The sequence below is a fragment of the Poecilia reticulata genome, chromosome 16 (genome assembly GCF_904066995.2).
Source record: "Poecilia reticulata chromosome 16, P_reticulata-male-v2, whole genome shotgun sequence".
Taxonomy (NCBI): domain Eukaryota; kingdom Metazoa; phylum Chordata; class Actinopteri; order Cyprinodontiformes; family Poeciliidae; genus Poecilia; species Poecilia reticulata.
Window position 1 is genome coordinate 543,109 of NC_088845.1, and position 25,445 is coordinate 568,553.

The 25,445-nt window shown below is 53.1% G+C and overlaps 1 protein-coding gene across 3 annotated transcripts; it reads right to left on the reverse strand.

Annotated features, from left to right (window-relative positions):
- Positions 1–579: 579 nt before the first annotated feature.
- LOC103477480 (CREB-regulated transcription coactivator 2) lies at positions 580–25,445 on the reverse strand. Of its 3 annotated transcripts, none has more exons than XM_081597392.1 (16): positions 25,208–25,445; positions 23,947–24,069; positions 22,705–22,821; positions 22,393–22,454; positions 21,076–21,144; positions 20,651–20,754; positions 7,904–7,930; positions 7,384–7,463; positions 7,197–7,246; positions 6,863–7,122; positions 5,015–5,460; positions 4,745–4,936; positions 4,521–4,676; positions 4,276–4,344; positions 3,643–3,832; positions 580–3,573 (listed from the first exon to the last, which is right to left on the reverse strand). In XM_081597392.1, exons 1-16 carry the CDS (start codon positions 25,379–25,381, stop codon positions 3,383–3,385), a joined length of 2,310 nt encoding a protein of 769 aa, XP_081453518.1. In that variant the 5' UTR covers positions 25,382–25,445; the 3' UTR covers positions 580–3,382. The 3 variants fall into 3 exon arrangements, with proteins under 3 accessions (XP_081453518.1, XP_081453520.1, XP_081453521.1); XM_081597394.1 differs by having other exon boundaries at positions 23,947–24,048; positions 25,208–25,443; XM_081597395.1 differs by lacking the exon at positions 21,076–21,144 and having other exon boundaries at positions 25,208–25,443.

The following is a 25,445-nucleotide window of genomic DNA, read 5'->3' on the forward strand; positions in this document are numbered from 1 at the left end:
TTGTTAATAAAAACTGGTGATAATTTTTAATTGAAATGTTTCAGTAGAGAACATTTTACCAATCAGCAGATTAATGCAGCAACAACGGCAGACTCCAGGAGGCGCTGTTACCGAGCAGCTGCAGCTTGAACCGGCGCTGACCATATATGGGCGATGACATCACGGGGGGAAGTCCAGAGACTCCTAACTTCTCTTATTGGTGAGTTCAGGTTTTGTTAAAAATGGTTTTAAAAATTAATTTAAATTACTATTTCTTTGTTTTGGACAAAATTATTTTCACTTTAAAGTTTTGATTCAAATAAAACTTTTAATTTACCATAAAGTGCTGATGTCTGCTGCAAAAACATCCCCACAGCACAATACTGCCACCACCATGTCTGACTGTGGGAATGTGTTGGATTCCTGCCGCTCCTCCAGTCGCCATGGCAACGCTCTCCGCCAGCCTGTCAGTCTGATGGACGAACTGGTCAGTTAAAATAGGGCTCCACTGGTGGATGTTTATAATTACTTTTGTTTTCATATGAAGAGAAAATCAGTTGGAAGGATGAGGTGAGAGAAACGGACAGCAGGGGGCAGCAGTTCCGCAGGTTGCTTTATTTTCTGTAAAATAAAGTGCAACGACAGTCAGCATGTCTCCATCAGTCTGCCTTTAAAAACGGCTGCTGCTGACGTCAGAAGCACTTCCGGTTTAAAACATTTACAATATTCCCTGGTTATTAATATTGTCAATAAACAACTCCAATAAAAACATCTGAATACAAACATAATCAGTTTTTCCTCTAAAACTATAAACACGAAGAACGTAAGAAATTCATAAACATCAGTAGAAAACAGGATGAAATATGGCCTTAGTCTCTCTCACACACACACACACACACACACACACACACACACACACACACACACACACACACACACACACACACACACACACACACACACAGCAGGTTCATAGAACCTTTTTTCGTTTCGTTCTGTCCACATCCGGTTTGTTAAAGAACCGAGTCCTGTTAAAAATGGATCATTTTCAGGTCCGGTTCCGATTCCCTGTAAGACCGGAAGTCTGCCGACTGAGCGGGAAAAAGACCGAATCCTCCCAGGAACGTTCTCTGGTTCTGGTTCTGCTCCGAGTTTAACATCCAGATGTTATTCAAACTCCGCAACAATAAGAGAAAATGGGATTTATACATTTTCACCGTTATTCAGTAAACTTAATTTATTTAGCAAGCTAGCTAAATATTTTCCTTCATACTAAATATTTAGTTATCAAGCTAAATATCTGGCTCAAATTAAATATTTGATAAAATATGTAGTTTTAAAGCTAACATTTAGATTGAAACCAATATATTAATTTGCCAAAAACTGGAAGTGGATCACCAAAAGAAAAGCGTGGTTTTCCGAACCTCTCCAGTTTCGTTTCTTTTCCTGAACATTTAATTTTAAACAGAAACACGAGCCGTTTTAAAGTCAGACATTTACCGACGGATCCACAGCAGGTTCTGAAGGCCCAGCTTTTAATTTGATAGTCCACTTCCGCTAATTTCTTCATTAGCTAGCCCAGAGTTAAATATTTAGCTAGCGAAGAGTTTACTATTTGATTAGGAGCTAAATATTCCATTTCTGTATTTAGTTAGAAATTGAATATTTAGTTCATTTCTGAGTGTCGAACTGAAGACGGCCCTTTGTCTCGAACCGGACCGGAACCCGTCCCGCTTCGAGCGGCGCCAGGCGCACAGACGCTGGTCCAGATGTGAGAACCCGTTCAGTAACTGCGGGTTCTGGTACCGTTTCACTTTGTTCTGATCATCAGCCGAATTTTAAGGCTCAGGTTTGGTTCCGGTCCGTTTGCAGGAAGTAGATGTGCAGCAGCCCGCTCTGATCTGCAGGGGGCAGCACTGCACTTCTGGACCGGATGTTTCCCACATTCTGGCCCGTCAGTCGGAACCAGGCTCTGATCCGTTCTGCCTCCAGAACCTTCCAGCTGTGTTCCATAAACAGGAACATGCTGGACCGACTTCCTGTTTGTAGCTGAACGGTTCTGATAAATCACTAAATCAATCTGGACCCGGTTGGACTGGACCCTCCAAGCAGAACCTTGCGGCGCATCTTTCTGGAATATTCCAGGGAAAATCTCATTTTCATGATTTTGTGGTGGAACAGCAGAACCAGGAATCGGACCGGGCCGGATTCCCGGACAGAAGAACCACTGCAGAGTTTATTAGACTCTCATATTAGAAACTTTGTACACATTTCAAATCTTAATAAAATACAAACTTATTTACATGTTACAGAAAAATATGGCTGAAAAACGGAGCAGCAGCAGGCAGGGGGCGTGGCTAAGCGCTGTGCATCACAGTGAGCGGGCGGGGCTAAAGGGTCCGTCCCACCAATCAGGAGACGTCTCGACTTGGGGCAGAAATAAAAATATAAACATTTAAAATATTTTTACTTTTTTCCTTCAAAGTGCAAAAATCTATTTTTCATCTTTCTGTAAAAATAATTTCAGGGCTTTTATGGTTCTGGTTGGAACCCGACCCGGATCAGAGAGGGGGGCTGCTGGAGGCAGCAGACCCGGTCCGGTTCAGACCCGTTCCGGTTCAGACCCGGTCTGGTCCAGACCTGGTCCGGTTCAGACCCGGTCCGGTTCCGACCCGGTCCGGTTCCGACCCGGTCCGGTTCCAACCTGTTCCAGGCCAGACCCGGTCCGGTTCCGACCCGGTTCGGTCCAGACCCGGTCCCGACCCGGTCTGGTTCCCCGGTCATGCAGCTTTGGACCTGCTAGGTTCTGGAGGACCACAGAGATTCTGATCACATGAACTGGGCTGATATTTTCCAGAACCGGATCCTCCTGAGCGAACTGGTTCTGATCCAGGCCCGGTGGGCCGAGTGTTCTGGGCTTTTCTTTGGACTTTGGCGGCTTCAGTGGAACTGTGGTGCGTTCAGGGTCTGCTTCAGGAAATCCGAACTCTGAGTGATGTTTGAAACGAAATGAACTGGAGTTCTGGGTCCAGTGGGTCCAGAACCAGACATGTGGACCGGGTGGTTCTGGTTCTGCTTCCTGGTCTCACCAGGTTCCTCTGGAATAACGAAGCAGGAAAGGTTCTGCAGGCGGACCGGATCGGGCCTGAAGTGGTTCTCTGACCCACTGCGCATCTGACAGAGCGGTACCGGTTCTGGTCCTGGTTCTGGTCCTGGTTCCGTGTAACAAAGATCCTCACTGCGCTGCTGGTTTGTTTTTTCTTTCCTCTTCTGCATCTCGGGCCCAGATGGACCAGAACCAGAACCCAGAGTTTCCAGGTAAAGTAAATCTTTCGTGACCTCTGACCCCAGGTGTTCAGTCCAACCCTCCCGGTGGAGGGGTGCGTGTCTGGGCCCGGCCCGGTTACTTGAGGCGGTCGGAGCGGAAGGAGTCCTCCACGGCCGGGTCGGCCAGCATCAGCTCGCCCTCCAGCAGGTCCAGCGCCAGCGGGTCGATGCGCAGCGGCTCGTCCAGAGAGAAGGCGTCCATCTCGAAGCCGGGGACGTGGGACAGAGCGCTGGTGATCTCCTTGGACAGACCGGGGGGCGAGTCTCCTGCAGAGGGAGGGAATGGGTCAGAACCGGGCCAGAACAGCGTGAGGTTCTGGCGGTTCTGGCGGCTACCTGTGAGGATGATGTTGGGGACGTTCTGGCGGCCGTCTCCGCTGCTGTAGTTCCGGTTCTGGTTCTGGTGGTTGAGCCGCTGCGGGTCGCAGGGCTCCTGCAGCTCCAGCGCCCCCTGGCTGTTGGACGGGAACTGGTTCTGACCCGGTCCGCTGTGGTTCAGGCAGTCAACCGGACTCTCAGCCGGGAACTGGAGCAGAGAAAGAGGACAGGTTAAGGAGGCAGCAGGGCTGGTGCTGCCCCCAGCTGGTGGAGGGCAGAACTGCAGCACATGGAGCATAATGAGAGAGGAGCATTTATTTATTTTAATTAGTTTATTAATTTATTTATTTTAATTAGTTTATTAATTTATTTATTTTAATTAGTTTATTAATTTATTTATTTTAATTAGTTTATTAATTTAAATTAGTTTATTAATTTATTTATTTTAATTAGTTTATTAATTTATTTATTTTAATTAGTTTATTCATTTATTTATTTTAATTAGTTTATTAATTTATTTATTTTAATTAGTTTAATCATTTATTTATTTTAATTAGTTTATTAATTTTAATTAGTTTATTTATTTAAATTAGTTTATTCATTGTAATAATTTATTCAGGCTCCTGGACTGAATTACAGGTAAAGTCTCACCTGGTGTGATTTCCCCGACAGCTGCAGGCTGAGATACGGATCGTCCAGCAGCGAACTGAACAGTGCGTCCTGCAAGAAGCACATCAGGACGTCAGCAGCTAAACCAGGCTGCTCAACGTGGGGGCCGCGGCCCCCCGGGCGGCCGCCTGGGGCGACACGGGGGCCGCAGAACGTTGGGCGAAGATGGGGCTGTTTCTATGTGAGGTTCTGACCCGATCGGAACCAGCCCCGGTTTCGGTACTCACGTTGTAGAAGTCTGTGTTCAGGTTGATGTGCTGCTGCTCTGCCTGCTGGTTCTGGTCCAGTTTGGACCGGTACAGGGAGGACGTCTGGCTGCACGGGTCCAAAGCGCTCTCCGATTTGACGGGCGGGTTCTGCTGCGGTGCCATGGGCCTCTGCGACTGTGTAGGAGCAGAACCGGGTCAGAACCGGGTCAGAAAATCAGAAGGGGGCGAGGATCCTGACGTACCGGTCCAAACTGCTGCAGGTGCTGGTTCCGGAGGTTCTGCAGGTGCAGCTGCTGCTGATTGGTTCTGGGCTGCTGGAGGCGAAGCATCTGCTGGTTCTGACCCAGAGACGGGTTCTGCTGGCCCGGCTGGCTGAGCGGGTACGGAGGGAGGCGCTGGTCCGCCGGCAGCCGGCTGGTGTCCAACGGGACGCCCTGCGGGGACACAGGAAGTGACATCATGGGGTGATGAGGGGGGCACTTCCTGTTGGAGGCTCCAGGTGTGCTGGTTACCTGGGAGATGGAGGACAGGGTGGGGGACATGGTGGGGGAGAACTGTTTGGGGTGGATCCTCCGTGACTCCCCCGCCATCGGCAGGATGAGCGGCGACAGCTGGGCCCGTCTCCGTGGCGACGTGCTGAGCGATGCCTGGCCCTGCCCGGCCAGCATCGCCGAGTAGGGGGAGGAGCCAGATCCGGACACGCCGCCGTAGCCGCCGGACTGGAGGGAGGAGTTACTGAGGGACGAGTGCAGCGATTGGCTGCTGAGGGAGGACTGCAGGGAGGGGGAGGAGCTGAGCGACGACTGCAGAGACGGGTTGCTTAGCGACGAGTGGAGGGAGGCGGAGCTCAGAGAGTTGGAGAAGGAGTGGCTGCTGAGGGACGACTGGATGTTGGGGTTGCTTAGCGACGACTGCAGGTTGGGGTTACTGAGCGCGCTCTGTAGAGACGCCAGGAGACCTGAGGCAGCAGAACGACAGACAGGAAGCAGAAAAAAATCATTACAGGAAGTAGAAGACAGACCGAAAGGATCCGTGTCCAGTGGCTGCAAAGCAGGCCCACATCATCACTCCTACACCTCCGTGCTTCACGCCGTCCAAGGCTTCCTGTGTGTCATGACCTTGAACTCTTTGTCCCTATGAGATTGATGGACTGGTCTGGAGATGACCTTTGACCCCTCCCAGGTTGACGGGCAGCACGGATCAGATCCAGAACCGATTTCTAAATCGACAGACACCTGAGCAGACAGCAGGTGGCGCTGCAGACACGCTGCGGCTCGGCTCATCTCCACATCTGACCTTTAACCTCCCACTGACTGCGCTCTGAACATTTGCGATGGTAATCAGAGGCACTTCCTGTCTGAAACCGATCCAGGTGCGGTCTGCTGCTGCAGTCTGCTGCTGCAGCTTCCTGCCTGCGGCTCCTGCAGCCACCAAACACGCCGACGTTTTCCGACTGCAGAGGAAGAACGAACCCGCCGCCGTCTGAACCCGGGGGTTAAATTTAGAGCGCAGCTCGCCGACGGCGTCCAGAACCACCTGCTCAGAGATCCTCAGAGATCAGGGTCACTCAGGCCCAAACAGACTGAATGCACGGTGGTGGCAGCATCATGGCTTCTGCAGACCATGTGAACTCCCTCATATCCTGACGCGTTTTCCACATGTCCGACCATCTTCGTCCGGAATCGCTCTGATTCCCACTTTTATATCTTTGGTTGAATGTTTCCTCATCATCAGTTTTTGATAGAGTAGAAATGATGTTAATTTTTGCTTCACTGAATGAATTTATCACCGTTTGAATCCTGACTTCTGTCCTCACCTCACAGATTCCGGTTCTGGTTCCTGACCCGGCGGGTTCTGACCTGAAGCTAACACTAGCTTTAGAGGAAGCTGCAGGTTTAGCATTAGCTCCTGATCATTTCTAAGGTGCAATAGTTGAAGAGAAGCTTGGGGTAATTAGCAACAGCCTATGCTAATATCTTAAAGTATTTAGCATTAGCTTATGCTAATATCTTAAAGTATTTAGCATTAGCTTATGCTAAGTTTTATGTGTTTAGCGTTAGCTTCCTCTAATGTCTCCTAATGTTTACTGGTGGGAAATTAATGATTTAAACATTCATTTGTTGTTGTGTTTAATGTTTTAGCGTTAGCTTCTGCTCATTTCATGCATGTGGCAGTTTAGCAGTAGCTAAAGTATTAAAGTATTTAGCAATAGCTTATGCTAATTTTTTATGTAATTAGCTGTTAATTTGTAGCTTCTGCACATTTTTGTTCTTCTAAAACTAGAAAAATATGTTTATAACATTTGTAAGACAGCAGAGCTGAAGATGAAGGTTCTGGTTCCTGACCCGGCGGGTTCTGACCTGGTGCTGGCTGGTGGTAGCTGCCGTTTCCTCCGGCGGCGTTGATGCCCATCTGGGTGAGGGTGGAGGCCAGGTTTCCGGTGCTGCTGCCCCCGCTCAGAGCAGAGGATGCTGGGTAACCGGGCTCGTCCTGGTCCAGCGGCGTGGGCAGCGGCGACGGGAAGTGGAGGCTGGACAGGTCGGGCAGCGAGCCGCCGGTGTTGGGGACCTGAGGGACGCCTTGGACCGGCGTGGACGGCTGCTCCGGGGACGTGAAGACGCTAGGACGGGTGAGAAGGCGGTCAGAACCGGGACTGGACCTCTGGAGGAACTACGGATCAGAACCAAGACTTACTTGATGCCTGGAACTTCACAGGACTTTGGTCGAGACGACGGCAGAGACAGCTGGTCGGAAAACAGAGACGCTCAGAGACGCAGAAGAAGAAAAGAAAAAAAGCAGCAGAACCTTGTGCTTCATCCAGAACCACAAGGTTCTGCTGAGGTCCAGCCGGGTCCAACTTGAGAGGAGAACTGAACTGTACCTTCTTGGCGTCCCAGGCTTTGAGCAGTTTGTCTTCGTCCAAAACATTTTCCTCAATGGGAGGAACGGGATAGGGGAACACTGCAGGATGGAGGACAGGACCATCAGAACCAGCAGCAGAACCATCAGAACCAGCAGCAGAACCATCAGAACCAGCAGCAGAACCATCAGAACCAGCAGCAGAACCATCAGAACCAGCAGCAGGACCATCAGAACCAGCAGCAGAACCATCAGAACCAGCAGCAGAACCTCTTAACACACAGCATTCTGACACACTGGATCAGAGCCTGAGGAAGTTTCCTGTGGATCCCAGCTAATTGATAGAGCACTTCCTGGTTTCTGTCCAATCAGAGGGCAGAGAAACACCCCCCCCCCCTCCTGTCCTCCCAGTACATCTGGTTCTGGTCAGTTCTGCAGAAACTGGACCTGGCAGCGACTCTGCCAGGAGGTTCTGACCCGACTTCCTGGTTCAAACACTAGAACTACGAGAGCATCACTGAGTTTCAGCAGCTCCGACTCACTTCTCCTGTTGTCTGTGTCGCTCGGCCCTGCAGGGGGAGAGAGAGAGAGAGAGAGAGAGAGGGAGAGAGAGGGAGAGAGAGAGGGAGGGGGGAGTGAGACACTTCAAACCAACATCCATCCATCCAGCATCCAACCAACCAGCATGCATCCATCCATCCAGCATCCAACCAACCAGCATCCAACCATCCAGCATCCAACCATCCAGCATCCAACCATCCAGCATCCAACCAGCATCCACCCAGCATCCATCCAGCATCCAACCACCCAGCATCCATCCAGCATCCAACCATCCAGCATCCATCCATCCAGCATCCACCCAGCATCCATCCAGCATCCAACCATCCAGCATCCATCCATCCAGCATCCAACCATCCAGCATCCATCCATCCAGCATCCATCCATCCAGCATCCATCCAGCATCCAACCAACCAGCATCCATCCATCCAGCATCCAACCAACCAGCATCCATCCATCCAGCATCCATCCAGCATCCAACCAACCAGCATCCATCCATCCAGCATCCAACCATCCAGCATCCATCCATCCAGCATCCAACCAGCATCCATCCATCCAGCATCCAACCAGCATCCATCCATCCAGCATCCATCCATCCAGCATCCAACCAACCAGCATCCATCCATCCAGCATCCAACCAACCAGCATCCATCCATCCAGCATCCAACCAGCATCCATCCATCCAGCATCCAACCAGCATCCAACCATCCAGCATCCATCCATCCAGCATCCAACCATCCAGCATCCATCCATCCAGCATCCAACCATCCAGCATCCATCCATCCAGCATCCAACCATCCAGCATCCAACCAACCAGCATCCACCCAGCATCCACCCAGCATCCAACCATCCAGCATCCAACCATCCAGCATCCATCCATCCAGCATCCAACCAACCAGCATCCAACCAGCATCCATCCAGCATCCATCCATCCATCCAGCATCCATCCAGCATCCAACCATCCAGCATCCATCCAGCATCCATCCAACATCCAACCATCCAGCATCCATCCAGCATCCATCCATCCATCCATCCATCCAGCATCCAGCATCCAACCAGCATCCATCCAACCATCCAGCATCCAACCATCCAGCATCCATCCAGCATCCATCCATCCATCCAACCACCCAGCATCCATCCAGCATCCAACCATCCAGCATCCATCCAGCATCCATCCAGCATCCAACCATCCAGCATCCATCCATCCAGCATCCAACCAACCAGCATCCATCCATCCAGCATCCAACCAGCATCCAACCATCCAGCATCCATCCATCCAGCATCCAACCAACCAGCATCCATCCATCCAGCATCCAACCATCCAGCATCCATCCATCCAGCATCCAACCAGCATCCATCCATCCAGCATCCATCCAGCATCCAACCATCCAGCATCCATCCATCCAGCATCCAACCAACCAGCATCCATCCATCCAGCATCCAACCATCCAGCATCCAACCAGCATCCACCCAGCATCCATCCAGCATCCAACCACCCAGCATCCATCCAGCATCCAACCATCCAGCATCCATCCATCCAGCATCCACCCAGCATCCATCCAGCATCCAACCATCCAGCATCCATCCATCCAGCATCCAACCATCCAGCATCCATCCATCCAGCATCCATCCATCCAGCATCCATCCAGCATCCAACCATCCAGCATCCATCCATCCAGCATCCAACCAACCAGCATCCATCCATCCAGCATCCATCCAGCATCCAACCAACCAGCATCCATCCATCCAGCATCCAACCAACCAGCATCCATCCATCCAGCATCCAACCAGCATCCATCCATCCAGCATCCAACCAGCATCCAACCATCCAGCATCCATCCATCCAGCATCCAACCAACCAGCATCCATCCATCCAGCATCCAACCAACCAGCATCCATCCATCCAGCATCCAACCAGCATCCATCCATCCAGCATCCAACCAGCATCCAACCATCCAGCATCCAACCATCCAGCATCCATCCATCCAGCATCCAACCATCCAGCATCCATCCATCCAGCATCCAACCATCCAGCATCCAACCAACCAGCATCCACCCAGCATCCACCCAGCATCCAACCATCCAGCATCCAACCATCCAGCATCCATCCATCCAGCATCCAACCAACCAGCATCCAACCAGCATCCATCCAGCATCCATCCATCCATCCAGCATCCATCCAGCATCCAACCATCCAGCATCCATCCAGCATCCATCCAACATCCAACCATCCAGCATCCATCCAGCATCCATCCATCCATCCATCCATCCAGCATCCAGCATCCAACCAGCATCCATCCAACCATCCAGCATCCAACCATCCAGCATCCATCCAGCATCCATCCATCCATCCAACCACCCAGCATCCATCCAGCATCCAACCATCCAGCATCCATCCAGCATCCATCCAGCATCCAACCATCCAGCATCCATCCATCCAGCATCCAACCAACCAGCATCCATCCATCCAGCATCCAACACGCATCCAACCATCCAGCATCCATCCATCCAGCATCCAACCAACCAGCATCCATCCATCCAGCATCCAACCAACCAGCATCCATCCATCCAGCATCCAACCAGCATCCATCCATCCAGCATCCAACCAGCATCCAACCATCCAGCATCCATCCATCCAGCATCCAACCAACCAGCATCCATCCATCCAGCATCCAACCAACCAGCATCCATCCATCCAGCATCCAACCAGCATCCATCCATCCAGCATCCAACCAGCATCCATCCATCCAGCATCCAACCAGCCAGCATCCATCCAGCATCCATCCATCCAGCATCCATCCATCCAGCATCCAACCATCCAGCATCCATCCAGCATCCATCCAGCATCCAACCAGCATCCATCCATCCAGCATCCATCCATCCAGCATCCATCCAGCATCCATCCATCCAGCATCCATCCATCCAGCATCCAACCATCCAGCATCCATCCATCCAGCATCCATCCATCCAGCATCCAACCATCCAGCATCCATCCATCCAGCATCCAACCATCCAGCATCCATCCATCCAGCATCCATCCAGCATCCACCCAGCATCCATCCAGCATCCATCCAGCATCCACCCAGCATCCATCCAGCATCCAACCATCCAGCATCCATCCATCCAGCATCCAACCATCCAGCATCCATCCATCCAGCATCCAACCATCCAGCATCCATCCATCCAGCATCCATCCAGCATCCAACCAGCATCCAACCATCCAGCATCCATCCATCCAGCATCCATCCATCCAGCATCCATCCAGCATCCATCCAGCATCCATCCAGCATCCATCCATCCAGCATCCATCCATCCAGCATCCAACCATCCAGCATCCATCCATCCAGCATCCAACCATCCAGCATCCATCCATCCAGCATCCACCCAGCATCCATCCAGCATCCATCCAGCATCCAACCATCCAGCATCCATCCATCCAGCATCCATCCATCCAGCATCCAACCATCCAGCATCCATCCATCCAGCATCCAACCATCCAGCATCCATCCATCCAGCATCCATCCAGCATCCAACCAGCATCCAACCATCCAGCATCCATCCATCCAGCATCCATCCAGCATCCAACCATCCAGCATCCATCCACCCAGCATCCATCCAGCATCCATCCATCCAGCATCCACCCAGCATCCATCCATCCAGCATCCATCCATCCAGCATCCACCCAGCATCCATCCAGCATCCAACCAGCATCCATCCATCCAGCATCCATCCATCCAGCATCCAACCATCCAGCATCCAACCATCCAGCATCCATCCATCCAGCATCCAACCAGCATCCATCCAGCATCCAACCAGCATCCATCCATCCAGCATCCATCCAGCATCCAACCATCCAGCATCCATCCATCCAGCATCCAACCAGCATCCATCCATCCAGCATCCATCCAGCATCCATCCATCCAGCATCCAACCACCCAGCATCCATCCATCCAGCATCCATCCATCCAGCATCCATCCAGCATCCATCCATCCAGCATCCAACCACCCAGCATCCATCCATCCAGCATCCACCCAGCATCCATCCAGCATCCATCCAGCATCCATCCATCCAGCATCCAGCATCCATCCAGCATCCAACCATCCAGCATCCATCCAGCATCCAACCATCCAGCATCCATCCAGCATCCATCCATCCAGCATCCATCCATCCAGCATCCATCCACCCAGCATCCATCCAGCATCCAACCATCCAGCATCCATCCAGCATCCATCCACCCAGCATCCATCCAGCATCCATCCATCCAGCATCCACCCAGCATCCATCCAGCATCCATCCATCCAGCATCCATCCATCCAGCATCCACCCAGCATCCATCCAGCATCCATCCATCCAGCATCCATCCATCCAGCATCCATCCATCCAGCATCCACCCAGCATCCATCCAGCATCCATCCATCCAGCATCCATCCATCCAGCATCCATCCATCCAGCATCCACCCAGCATCCATCCAGCATCCATCCACCCAGCATCCATCCAGCATCCATCCATCCAGCATCCATCCATCCAGCATCCATCCATCCAGCATCCAACCATCCAGCATCCAACCAGCATCCATCCATCCAGCATCCAACCATCCAGCATCCATCCATCCAGCATCCAACCATCCAGCATCCAACCAGCATCCATCCATCCAGCATCCATCCATCCAGCATCCAACCATCCAGCATCCATCCAGCATCCATCCATCCAGCATCCATCCATCCAGCATCCATCCATCCAGCATCCAACCATCCAGCATCCAACCAGCATCCATCCATCCAGCATCCAACCATCCAGCATCCATCCAGCATCCAACCACCCAGCATCCATCCAGCATCCAACCAGCATCCATCCATCCATCCAGCATCCAACCAGCATCCATCCATCCATCCAGCATCCAACCATCCAGCATCCATCCATCCAGCATCCATCCAGCATCCAACCAGCATCCATCCATCCAGCATCCATCCATCCAGCATCCATCCAGCATCCAACCATCCAGCATCCATCCATCCAGCATCCATCCATCCAGCATCCAACCAGCATCCATCCATCCAGCATCCATCCATCCAGCATCCATCCAGCATCCAACCATCCAGCATCCATCCATCCAGCATCCAACCATCCAGCATCCATCCATCCAGCATCCAACCAACCAGCATCCATCCAGCATCCATCCATCCATCCAGCATCCATCCAGCATCCAACCATCCAGCATCCATCCAGCATCCATCCATCCATCCAACCACCCAGCATCCATCCAGCATCCAACCATCCAGCATCCATCCAGCATCCAACCATCCAGCATCCATCCATCCAGCATCCATCCATCCAGCATCCATCCAGCATCCATCCATCCATCCAACCACCCAGCATCCATCCAGCATCCAACCATCCAGCATCCATCCAGCATCCAACCATCCAGCATCCATCCATCCAGCATCCATCCAGCATCCATCCATCCATCCAACCACCCAGCATCCATCCAGCATCCAACCATCCAGCATCCATCCAGCATCCATCCAACATCCAACCATCCAGCATCCATCCAGCATCCAACCATCCAGCATCCATCCAGCATCCATCCAACATCCAACCATCCAGCATCCAACCAACCAGCATCCATCCATCCAGCATCCATCCAGCATCCATCCATCCATCCAACCACCCAGCATCCATCCAGCATCCAACCATCCAGCATCCATCCAGCATCCATCCATCCATCCAACCACCCAGCATCCATCCAGCATCCAACCATCCAGCATCCATCCAGCATCCATCCAACATCCAACCATCCAGCATCCATCCAGCATCCATCCAGCACCCAGCATCCAACCAGCATCCATCCAACCATCCAGCATCCAACCATCCAGCATCCATCCAGCATCCATCCATCCATCCAACCACCCAGCATCCATCCAGCATCCAACCATCCAGCATCCATCCAGCATCCATCCAGCATCCAACCATCCAGCATCCATCCATCCAGCATCCAACCAACCAGCATCCATCCATCCAGCATCCAACCAGCATCCAACCATCCAGCATCCATCCATCCAGCATCCAACCAACCAGCATCCATCCATCCAGCATCCAACCAACCAGCATCCATCCATCCAGCATCCAACCAGCATCCAACCATCCAGCATCCAACCAGCATCCAACCATCCAGCATCCATCCATCCAGCATCCAACCAACCAGCATCCATCCATCCAGCATCCAACCATCCAGCATCCAACCAGCATCCACCCAGCATCCACCCAGCATCCAACCACCCAGCATCCATCCAGCATCCATCCAGCATCCATCCAGCATCCACCCAGCATCCATCCAGCATCCAACCATCCAGCATCCATCCATCCAGCATCCAACCATCCAGCATCCATCCATCAAGCATCCAACCATCACGCATCCAGCCAGCAACCAACCACCCACCATCCAACCAGCATCCAACCAACCAGCATCCATCCATCCAGCATCCATCCAGCATCCATCCAACCACCATCCATCCATCCAGCATCCAACCACCCAGCATCCATCCATCCAGCATCCAACCAGCATCCATCCATCCAGCATCCAACCAGCATCCAACCATCCAGCATCCATCCATCCAGCATCCAACCAACCAGCATCCATCCATCCAGCATCCAACCAACCAGCATCCAACCATCCAGCATCCAACCAGCATCCAACCATCCAGCATCCAACCAGCATCCAACCATCCAGCATCCAACCATCCAGCATCCATCCATCCAGCATCCAACCATCCAGCATCCATCCATCCAGCATCCAACCATCCAGCATCCAACCAACCAGCATCCACCCAGCATCCACCCAGCATCCAACCATCCAGCATCCAACCATCCAGCATCCATCCATCCAGCATCCAACCAACCAGCATCCAACCAGCATCCATCCAGCATCCATCCATCCATCCAGCATCCATCCAGCATCCAACCATCCAGCATCCATCCAGCATCCATCCAACATCCAACCATCCAGCATCCATCCAGCATCCATCCATCCATCCATCCATCCAGCATCCAGCATCCAACCAGCATCCATCCAACCATCCAGCATCCAACCATCCAGCATCCATCCAGCATCCATCCATCCATCCAACCACCCAGCATCCATCCAGCATCCAACCATCCAGCATCCATCCAGCATCCATCCAGCATCCAACCATCCAGCATCCATCCATCCAGCATCCAACCAACCAGCATCCATCCATCCAGCATCCAACACGCATCCAACCATCCAGCATCCATCCATCCAGCATCCAACCAACCAGCATCCATCCATCCAGCATCCAACCAACCAGCATCCATCCATCCAGCATCCAACCAGCATCCATCCATCCAGCATCCAACCAGCATCCAACCATCCAGCATCCATCCATCCAGCATCCAACCAACCAGCATCCATCCATCCAGCATCCAACCAACCAGCATCCATCCATCCAGCATCCAACCAGCATCCATCCATCCAGCATCCAACCAGCATCCATCCATCCAGCATCCAACCAGCCAGCATCCATCCAGCATCCATCCATCCAGCATCCAACCATCCAGCATCCATCCAGCATCCATCCAGCATCCAACCAGCATCCATCCATCCAGCATCCATCCATCCAGCATCCATCCAGCATCCATCCATCCAGCATCCATCCATCCAGCATCCAACCATCCAGCATCCATCCATCCAGCATCCATCCATCCAGCATCCAACCATCCAGCATCCATCCATCCAGCATCCAACCATCCAGCATCCATCCATCCAGCATCCATCCAGCATCCACCCAGCATCCATCCAGCATCCATCCAGCATCCACCCAGCATCCATCCAGCATCCAACCATCCAGCATCCATCCATCCAGCATCCAACCATCCAGCATCCATCCATCCAGCATCCAACCATCCAGCATCCATCCATCCAGCATCCATCCAGCATCCAACCAGCATCCAACCATCCAGCATCCATCCATCCAGCATCCATCCATCCAGCATCCATCCAGCATCCATCCAGCATCCATCCAGCATCCATCCATCCAGCATCCATCCATCCAGCATCCAACCATCCAGCATCCATCCATCCAGCATCCATCCATCCAGCATCCACCCAGCATCCATCCAGCATCCATCCAGCATCCAACCATCCAGCATCCATCCATCCAGCATCCATCCATCCAGCATCCAACCATCCAGCATCCATCCATCCAGCATCCAACCATCCAGCATCCATCCATCCAGCATCCATCCAGCATCCAACCAGCATCCAACCATCCAGCATCCATCCATCCAGCATCCATCCAGCATCCAACCATCCAGCATCCATCCACCCAGCATCCATCCAGCATCCATCCATCCAGCATCCACCCAGCATCCATCCATCCAGCATCCATCCATCCAGCATCCACCCAGCATCCATCCAGCATCCAACCAGCATCCATCCATCCAGCATCCATCCATCCAGCATCCAACCATCCAGCATCCAACCATCCAGCATCCATCCATCCAGCATCCAACCAGCATCCATCCAGCATCCAACCAGCATCCATCCATCCAGCATCCATCCAGCATCCAACCATCCAGCATCCATCCATCCAGCATCCAACCAGCATCCATCCATCCAGCATCCATCCAGCATCCATCCATCCAGCATCCAACCACCCAGCATCCATCCATCCAGCATCCATCCATCCAGCATCCATCCAGCATCCATCCATCCAGCATCCAACCACCCAGCATCCATCCATCCAGCATCCACCCAGCATCCATCCAGCATCCATCCAGCATCCATCCATCCAGCATCCAGCATCCATCCAGCATCCAACCATCCAGCATCCATCCAGCATCCAACCATCCAGCATCCATCCAGCATCCATCCATCCAGCATCCATCCATCCAGCATCCATCCACCCAGCATCCATCCAGCATCCAACCATCCAGCATCCATCCAGCATCCATCCACCCAGCATCCATCCAGCATCCATCCATCCAGCATCCACCCAGCATCCATCCAGCATCCATCCATCCAGCATCCATCCATCCAGCATCCACCCAGCATCCATCCAGCATCCATCCATCCAGCATCCATCCATCCAGCATCCATCCATCCAGCATCCACCCAGCATCCATCCAGCATCCATCCATCCAGCATCCATCCATCCAGCATCCATCCATCCAGCATCCACCCAGCATCCATCCAGCATCCATCCACCCAGCATCCATCCAGCATCCATCCATCCAGCATCCATCCATCCAGCATCCATCCATCCAGCATCCAACCATCCAGCATCCAACCAGCATCCATCCATCCAGCATCCAACCATCCAGCATCCAACCATCCAGCATCCATCCAGCATCCAACCACCCAGCATCCATCCAGCATCCAACCAGCATCCATCCATCCATCCAGCATCCAACCAGCATCCATCCATCCATCCAGCATCCAACCATCCAGCATCCATCCATCCAGCATCCATCCATCCAGCATCCAACCAGCATCCATCCATCCAGCATCCATCCATCCAGCATCCATCCAGCATCCAACCATTCAGCATCCATCCATCCAGCATCCATCCATCCAGCATCCAACCAGCATCCATCCATCCAGCATCCATCCATCCAGCATCCATCCAGCATCCAACCATCCAGCATCCATCCATCCAGCATCCAACCATCCAGCATCCATCCATCCAGCATCCAACCAACCAGCATCCATCCAGCATCCATCCATCCATCCAGCATCCATCCAGCATCCAACCATCCAGCATCCATCCAGCATCCATCCATCCATCCAACCACCCAGCATCCATCCAGCATCCAACCATCCAGCATCCATCCAGCATCCAACCATCCAGCATCCATCCATCCAGCATCCATCCATCCAGCATCCATCCAGCATCCATCCATCCATCCAACCACCCAGCATCCATCCAGCATCCAACCATCCAGCATCCATCCAGCATCCAACCATCCAGCATCCATCCATCCAGCATCCATCCAGCATCCATCCATCCATCCAACCACCCAGCATCCATCCAGCATCCAACCATCCAGCATCCATCCAGCATCCATCCAGCATCCAACCATCCAGCATCCATCCAGCATCCAACCATCCAGCATCCATCCAGCATCCATCCATCCAGCATCCATCCAGCATCCAACCATCCAGCATCCATCCAGCATCCAACCATCCAGCATCCAACCAGCATCCAACCATCCAGCATCCATCCAGCATCCAACCATCCAGCATCCATCCAGCATCCATCCAGCATCCAACCATCCAGCATCCATCCAGCATCCATCCAGCATCCAACCATCCAGCATCCATCCAGCATCCAACCATCCAGCATCCAACCAGCATCCAACCATCCAGCATCCAACCAGCATCCAACCATCCAGCATCCATCCAGCATCCAACCATCCAGCATCCATCCAGCATCCATCCATCCATCCAACCACCCAGCATCCATCCAGCATCCAACCATCCAGCATCCATCCAGCATCCATCCAACATCCAACCATCCAGCATCCATCCAGCATCCATCCATCCATCCATCCATCCATCCATCCAGCATCCAGCATCCAACCAGCATCCATCCAACCATCCAGCATCCAACCATCCAGCATCCATCCAGCATCCATCCATCCATCCAACCACCCAGCATCCATCCAGCATCCAACCATCCAGCATCCATCCAGCATCCAACCATCCAGCATCCAACCATCCAGCATCCATCCAGCATCCATCCATCCATCCAACCACCCAGCATCCATCCAGCATCCAACCATCCAGCATCCATCCAGCATCCATCCAGCATCCAACCATCCAGCATCCATCCAGCATCCATCCAACATCCAACCATCCAGCATCCAACCAACCAGCATCCATCCATCCAGCATCCATCCAGCATCCATCCATCCATCCATCCATCCAGCATCCAGCATCCAACCAGCATCCATCCAACCATCCAGCATCCAACCATCCAGCATCCATCCAGCATCCATCCATCCATCCAACCACCCAGCATCCATCCAGCATCCAACCATCCAGCATCCATCCAGCATCCAACCATCCAGCATCCAACCATCCAGCATCCATCCAGCATCCATCCATCCATCCAACCACCCAGCATCCATCCAGCATCCAACCATCCAGCATCCATCCAGCATCCATCCAGCATCCAACCATCCAGCATCCATCCAGCATCCATCCATCCAGCATCCATCCATCCAGCATCCATCCACCCAGCATCCATCCAGCATCCAACCATCCAGCATCCATCCAGCATCCATCCACCCAGCATCCATCCAGCATCCATCCATCCAGCATCCACCCAGCATCCATCCAGCATCCATCCATCCAGCATCCATCCATCCAGCATCCACCCAGCATCCATCCAGCATCCATCCATCCAGCATCCATCCATCCAGCATCCATCCATCCAGCATCCACCCAGCATCCATCCAGCATCCATCCATCCAGCATCCATCCATCCAGCATCCACCCAGCATCCATCCAGCATCCATCCACCCAGCATCCATCCAGCATCCATCCATCCAGCATCCATCCATCCAGCATCCAACCATCCAGCATCCAACCAGCATCCATCCATCCAGCATCCAACCATCCAGCATCCAACCATCCAGCATCCATCCAGCATCCAACCACCCAGCATCCATCCAGCATCCAACCAGCATCCATCCATCCATCCAGCATCCAACCAGCATCCATCCATCCATCCAGCATCCAACCATCCAGCATCCATCCATCCAGCATCCATCCAGCATCCATCCATCCAGCATCCATCCATCCAGCATCCATCCAGCATCCAACCATCCAGCATCCATCCATCCAGCATCCATCCATCCAGCATCCAACCAGCATCCATCCATCCAGCATCCATCCATCCAGCATCCATCCAGCATCCAACCATCCAGCATCCATCCATCCAGCATCCACCATCCAGCATCCAACCAACCAGCATCCAACCAGCATCCATCCAGCATCCATCCATCCATCCAGCATCCATCCAGCATCCAACCATCCAGCATCCATCCAGCATCCATCCATCCATCCAACCACCCAGCATCCATCCAGCATCCAACCATCCAGCATCCATCCAGCATCCAACCATCCAGCATCCATCCATCCAGCATCCATCCATCCAGCATCCATCCAGCATCCATCCATCCATCCAACCACCCAGCATCCATCCAGCATCCAACCATCCAGCATCCATCCAGCATCCAACCATCCAGCATCCATCCATCCAGCATCCATCCAGCATCCATCCATCCATCCAACCACCCAGCATCCATCCAGCATCCATCCAGCATCCATCCATCCAGCATCCATCCAGCATCCATCCATCCATCCAACCACCCAGCATCCATCCAGCATCCAACCATCCAGCATCCATCCAGCATCCATCCATCCATCCAACCACCCAGCATCCATCCAGCATCCAACCATCCAGCATCCATCCATCCATCCAACCACCCAGCATCCATCCAGCATCCAACCATCCAGCATCCATCCAGCATCCAACCATCCAGCATCCAACCATCCAGCATCCATCCAGCATCCATCCATCCATCCAACCACCCAGCATCCATCCAGCATCCAACCATCCAGCATCCATCCAGCATCCAACCAGCATCCAACCATCCAGCATCCAACCAGCATCCATCCATCCAGCATCCATCCACGGTGCTCACCGCTGCGTCTGGCTCCCTGGGGGGTCCCGGTGGGTCCCGCCAGGCTGAAGTCTCCCATTGGGGGGTTCATGACGCTGGTGTGGAGGGCGGAGTCAGAGTTGGTCCTGGGGGGGCAGACACAGCGATTCAGGAGGAGAGAAGAAGAAGAAGAAGATGTTCAAAGGGCTGAAAGCAGCTGGAGACGCTGCATCACTGCGACCCAAAGACTGCAGCAACAAACCTGCAGCAGCTGCAGCAACAAACCTGCAGCAGCTGCAGCAACAAACCTGCAGCAGCTGCAGCAACAAACCTGCAGCAGCTGCAGCAACAAACCTGCAGCTGGATGTTCAGATCTAGTGGAGCTCAGAGAGCAGAGATGAAACAGACAGGAACAGGAAACAGAAACGTCTCACACTGTCAGGAAGAGGAGGAAGAGGAGGATTCACCTGTTGAGCGCTGTGGTGGGAAGACGGAACAACTGGCTTTTATCTCCAGGGAAGTTTCCAGACCAGTTCCTTTCAGTGATCGACAACAAGACAAAGTTATTTTCCTCCAGCGACCAGAGAGAGAGAGAGGAGAGGCTGCAGGGCGACGAGGAAGAGGAGCGCAAGCCAAGAAAGGAGGAAGATAGAGGCAGCGAGGGGGCGGGGCCGAGATCTGGTCCTCAGGCAGCGTCCACCATCCAGCGTCCATTATGTAAAGTCGCCATCCGGTGATCAGTGAGTTTGTGGTGTGGATAAAATCACGTTTATTTCCTGATCATCTCATAACTTTATTCTGGAAGTAAATGAATAAATCAGAGTTTTATGTGAGACGTTTTGTTTTCCTAGTCCTCCCCATCCTTCGGCTCTTCGTGGCGCTCCACAGGGCCGTGTGTTTGGACCGCCAGCAGAACCGGCTGCAGACCGTCTGAAGCCCAACGGGTCAGGCCGTGAAACGGACCGGAGCGAAGGGAAGCGGCTCGGAGTTAAAACGGCTGAAACTGCAGATTAACGAAGCCACAGAAAACCACAGAAGAAGAAGCGGCAGCGGCCCAGACCCGCTTCCTGTTAGAGCTTCAGCTGTTAATGAAACACGGGGATCCACTGTGTGACCCACAGCGACCAGAACCAGAACCAACACTGATCTTTGGTTCTGACCCAGACGTTCCCCAGATCAGCTGATCTCCAGGATTTCTGGAACTTGGCCGGGTTCCTGAGTGGTTCTGGTTCTGACCCAAACCAGCATTCAGTCGTAGCAAAACCCCAAAGATCCATCAGAGGCTGAAGCTGCATCTGAGCTTGATGCGTCACCTAAAGGTCACCTAAAGGTCACGCATCCTGATAGGAGTCAGAAATCTTTTCAGTTCCAGAGCTCAGCACCGGTTCTGGTTCTGGATCGACCCAGGCAAAGTCCAAACTAAAGCCCTGAGAGATCGTGGAGATCAGCTCGGAGGCCGACGGCTCCATCGGGGCGGAGCAGCTGAACCTCAGCCAGGCCTCCAGCAGAACCATCCCTGACCCAACAGCTGGTTCGGACGGGTTACGGATTAGCATGTGAGCTACATGCTACATGCGGGACGTCGTCCCCTGAGGACAGACTGCGTCTCCTCTCCTCCTGCCGTCTGCCTGGTGAGCCTCTGCTGCTCCGCTGAACCACCTGGGGTCACGCTGGGGTCACAGTGGGGCTTTGGAGAGGCGGGAACACACAGGGGGCTCGGAAAGAGACAAACAGGCGTCCCAGAGGACAGACACGTCTCCATGGAGACGGTTATCAGACTACACCTTCTCCAGCTGGCGTCGGGGGGCGGGGACAGGTAGGCGGCGCTGTACAGAGAGTTTTCCACCTGGGGAAGCGGCAGGTTAAGGAGCAACAACACAGTCAGGCTCTTTCACAATAAAAGCACCACTATTCAACCTGCTCTTCTTCTCCTTCTGAATTAAAGTCGCGTTTCTAGAACCTAACCTGCCGCAGTCAGGTTCTGTTATTTCATTGGCTCTGCAGAGTTCAGACTGAAGCGGTGTCACCTAGCAACAGCCGGGTCCAGACCGCAGCAGAACCTCTAGCTCAGCAGGAACAGCGGTTCTGAAGGATACTTGGCGGTTCCGATACGGCCGGACCGGCGAGACGAAGCGGCGGTCCCTCTGGACCCGCTCCACCAGGCCGTGGTGGCGAGTGGAGCGGCTGGACTCCAGGCCGGACTGGAACGAGCCCTGAGTGGAGGAACAGCAGAAGAAGAAGAGACGTTCAGCGCTGGGTCAGACATCACATTCTGAGACATTTATGGCCGCAGCTGGAAATGTTCCACCAGGAGGCTAACAGAGGACTGGTGGAGGCTAACGCTAACAGAGGACTGGTGGAGGCTAACAGAGGACTGGTGGAGGCTAACGCTAACAGAGGACTGGTGGAGGCTAACAGGGGACTGGTGGAGGCTAACAGGGGACTGGTGGAGGCTAACGCTAACAGGGGACTGGTGGAGGCTAACAGGGGACTGGTGGAGGCTAACGCTAACAGGGGACTGGTGGAGGCTAACAGGGGACTGGTGGAGGCTAACAGGGGACTGGTGGAGGCTAACGCTAACAGGGGACTGGTGGAGGCTAACAGAGGACTGGTGAAGGCTAACGCTAACAGGGGACTGGTGGAGGCTAACAGAGGACTGGTGAAGGCTAACGCTAACAGAGGACTGGTGGAGGCTAACAGGGGACTGGTGGAGGCTAACGCTAACAGAGACCTGGTGGAGGCTAACAGAGGACTGGTGGAGGCTAACAGCGGACTGGTGAAGGCTAACGCTAACAGAGGACTGGTTGAGGCTAACACGGGACTGGTGAAGGCTAATGCTAACAGAGGACTGGTGAAGGCTAACAGGGGACTGGTGGAGGCTAACGCTAACAGAGGACTGGTGGAGGCTAACAGAGGACTGGTGGAGGCTAACAGAGGACTGGTGGAGGCTAACGCTAACAGAGGACTGGTGGAGGCTAACAGAGGACTGGTGGAGGCTAACAGAGGACTGGTGGAGGCTAACAGAGGACTGGTGGAGGCTAACAGAGGACTGGTGAAGGCTAATGCTAACAGAGGACTGGTTGAGGCTAACACGGGACTGGTGAAGGCTAATGCTAACAGAGGACTGGTGAAGGCTAACAGAGGACTGGTGGAGGCTAACAGGGGACTGGTGGAGGCTAACAGGGGACTAGTGGAGGCTAACAGGGGACTGGTGAAGGCCAACGCTAATAGAAGACTGGTGGAGGCTAACGCTAACAGAGACCTGATGGAGGCTAATGCTAACACTGTGTTAGTTCAGGCTAATGCTAAATCTTGTCCAGCTCATACTAGCGGCTCACCTGGAAGTCCTGCGGGTTGCGGCCGATCTGGTTGACGTTGGGTAAAGAACCGCCGTAGTACGGCCCCTGGTTCCGGGCCAGGCGTAACTTCTGGGCCTGCAGCTGCCGGGACGACCACAGGTTCTGGTCAAAATCATCATCATCATCAGACTGCATGTCTAAATATCTGAGTTTATTCAGCATGAATGAACTCGGTCTCATGACCTATGATGTCACAACAACTCCGTCAGGCAGGTCCGATCCGGCCGGTACTGGACGGCTCGAACAGACCCAAACAGAACCCAGCAGAACTACATCCAGTTTGGTTTGGACCAGCCTATTGGGCTGCAGCAGACTGAGGTTTCTGAACGGTTCTGGAGGTCCATCAGCACCAGCTGGACCCGACCTCCAGAACCAGAACCAAACCGCTGCACAGGCAGAACTCTGGCCCAGTTTCAGGTCCAAAGTTCTCCAGAAGTTTCTGCAGATGAAACAGGTTCAAGTTTATCTTTCTGCAGGATCTGAGCTGAGAAAAAGTTTCACCCATGAAGATTTTTCTGTTCATGTTTAATGAACAGAAAGTTTAAAATCAATAAAGTTTAAAAAACTGATGTATTAATGGGGATCTCCAAACCAGCCGCCTTCTGTGGGAAGAAGCATAATCCTGGAAGCTCTGCCGAGATGATCCAGCCCAGAGCATGATACCACCTCCACCAGCAGAGCCTGGAGATGAAAACACCGGTCTGGACTCGAACAGGAGCTGAGTGGACGAGCAGCCAAAGTCCGAAGAAAAGCCAAACTGAATTTAACGCTTCGGGTCAACAAATCTGAACCCAGGACGGGATGGAAACAGACAGTTACCAGGTCTGAAAACAGCTGCCGTCTGTTCAAAACCACCGCAAACATTCAAAAACACGATAAACCGGGACAGAGCAGAGGCTCCAGGCTCCAGCAGCCGGACAGCTTTTCACCCGGGTTAGGACGCCTCATTCCCGGCTGCAGCAGCCGGACAGCCCCCAGCAGCGCAGTGGTAAACAGTTAGCATCGCTGCTAACAGGAGCTAGCCCCGCTAACGACGGAAACGAAGAAAACCGAGGCGCTTCCGACTCTAAACGAGACAGAAACCCTGAAAACATCTTTTTCTTTCTAAAGTAACCGAACCCAAACAAAAATATCCAGTCGGCTCAGCAGAGTCAGCGGGTCTGGCGCCTCTCGCAGACCCGGACAGGCCTCTCTTCCTCCGGAGAGCTCCCTCCTCCTACCCCCGCCGCCTCGCACTCACCCTGGTGGAGGTGATGTCCATCATAACCTCCTGGAAGGCGGCCGTCTCCTCGGCCTGCCGCTGGGTGTGCAGGGCGATCTTCTCGCTGAACTTTCGGGGGTTGGAGGCCCCGGACCCGGAGCCCGTGGCGGGTCCTGGTCCGGGTCCTGGTCCGCCTGAACCCGTCGCAGACATCTTCTCCGAGCGGACCGGACGACCTGACGTAGTGGAACGATTTCAATCAGAGAGGGTCGGAAAA

Coding starts and splice junctions, on each gene's coding strand:
- LOC103477480 (XM_081597392.1), bottom strand. CDS start 25,381: ATGTCTGCGACGGGTTCAGGCGGACCAGGACCCGGACCAGGACCCGCC. Junction 20,755..21,075: donor CCCACCACAGCGCTCAACAG/GTGAATCCTCCT, acceptor CTGCCCCCCCAG/GACCAACTCTGACTCCGCCC. Junction 7,247..7,383: donor AAGCCTGGGACGCCAAGAAG/GTACAGTTCAGT, acceptor TTTTCCGACCAG/CTGTCTCTGCCGTCGTCTCG.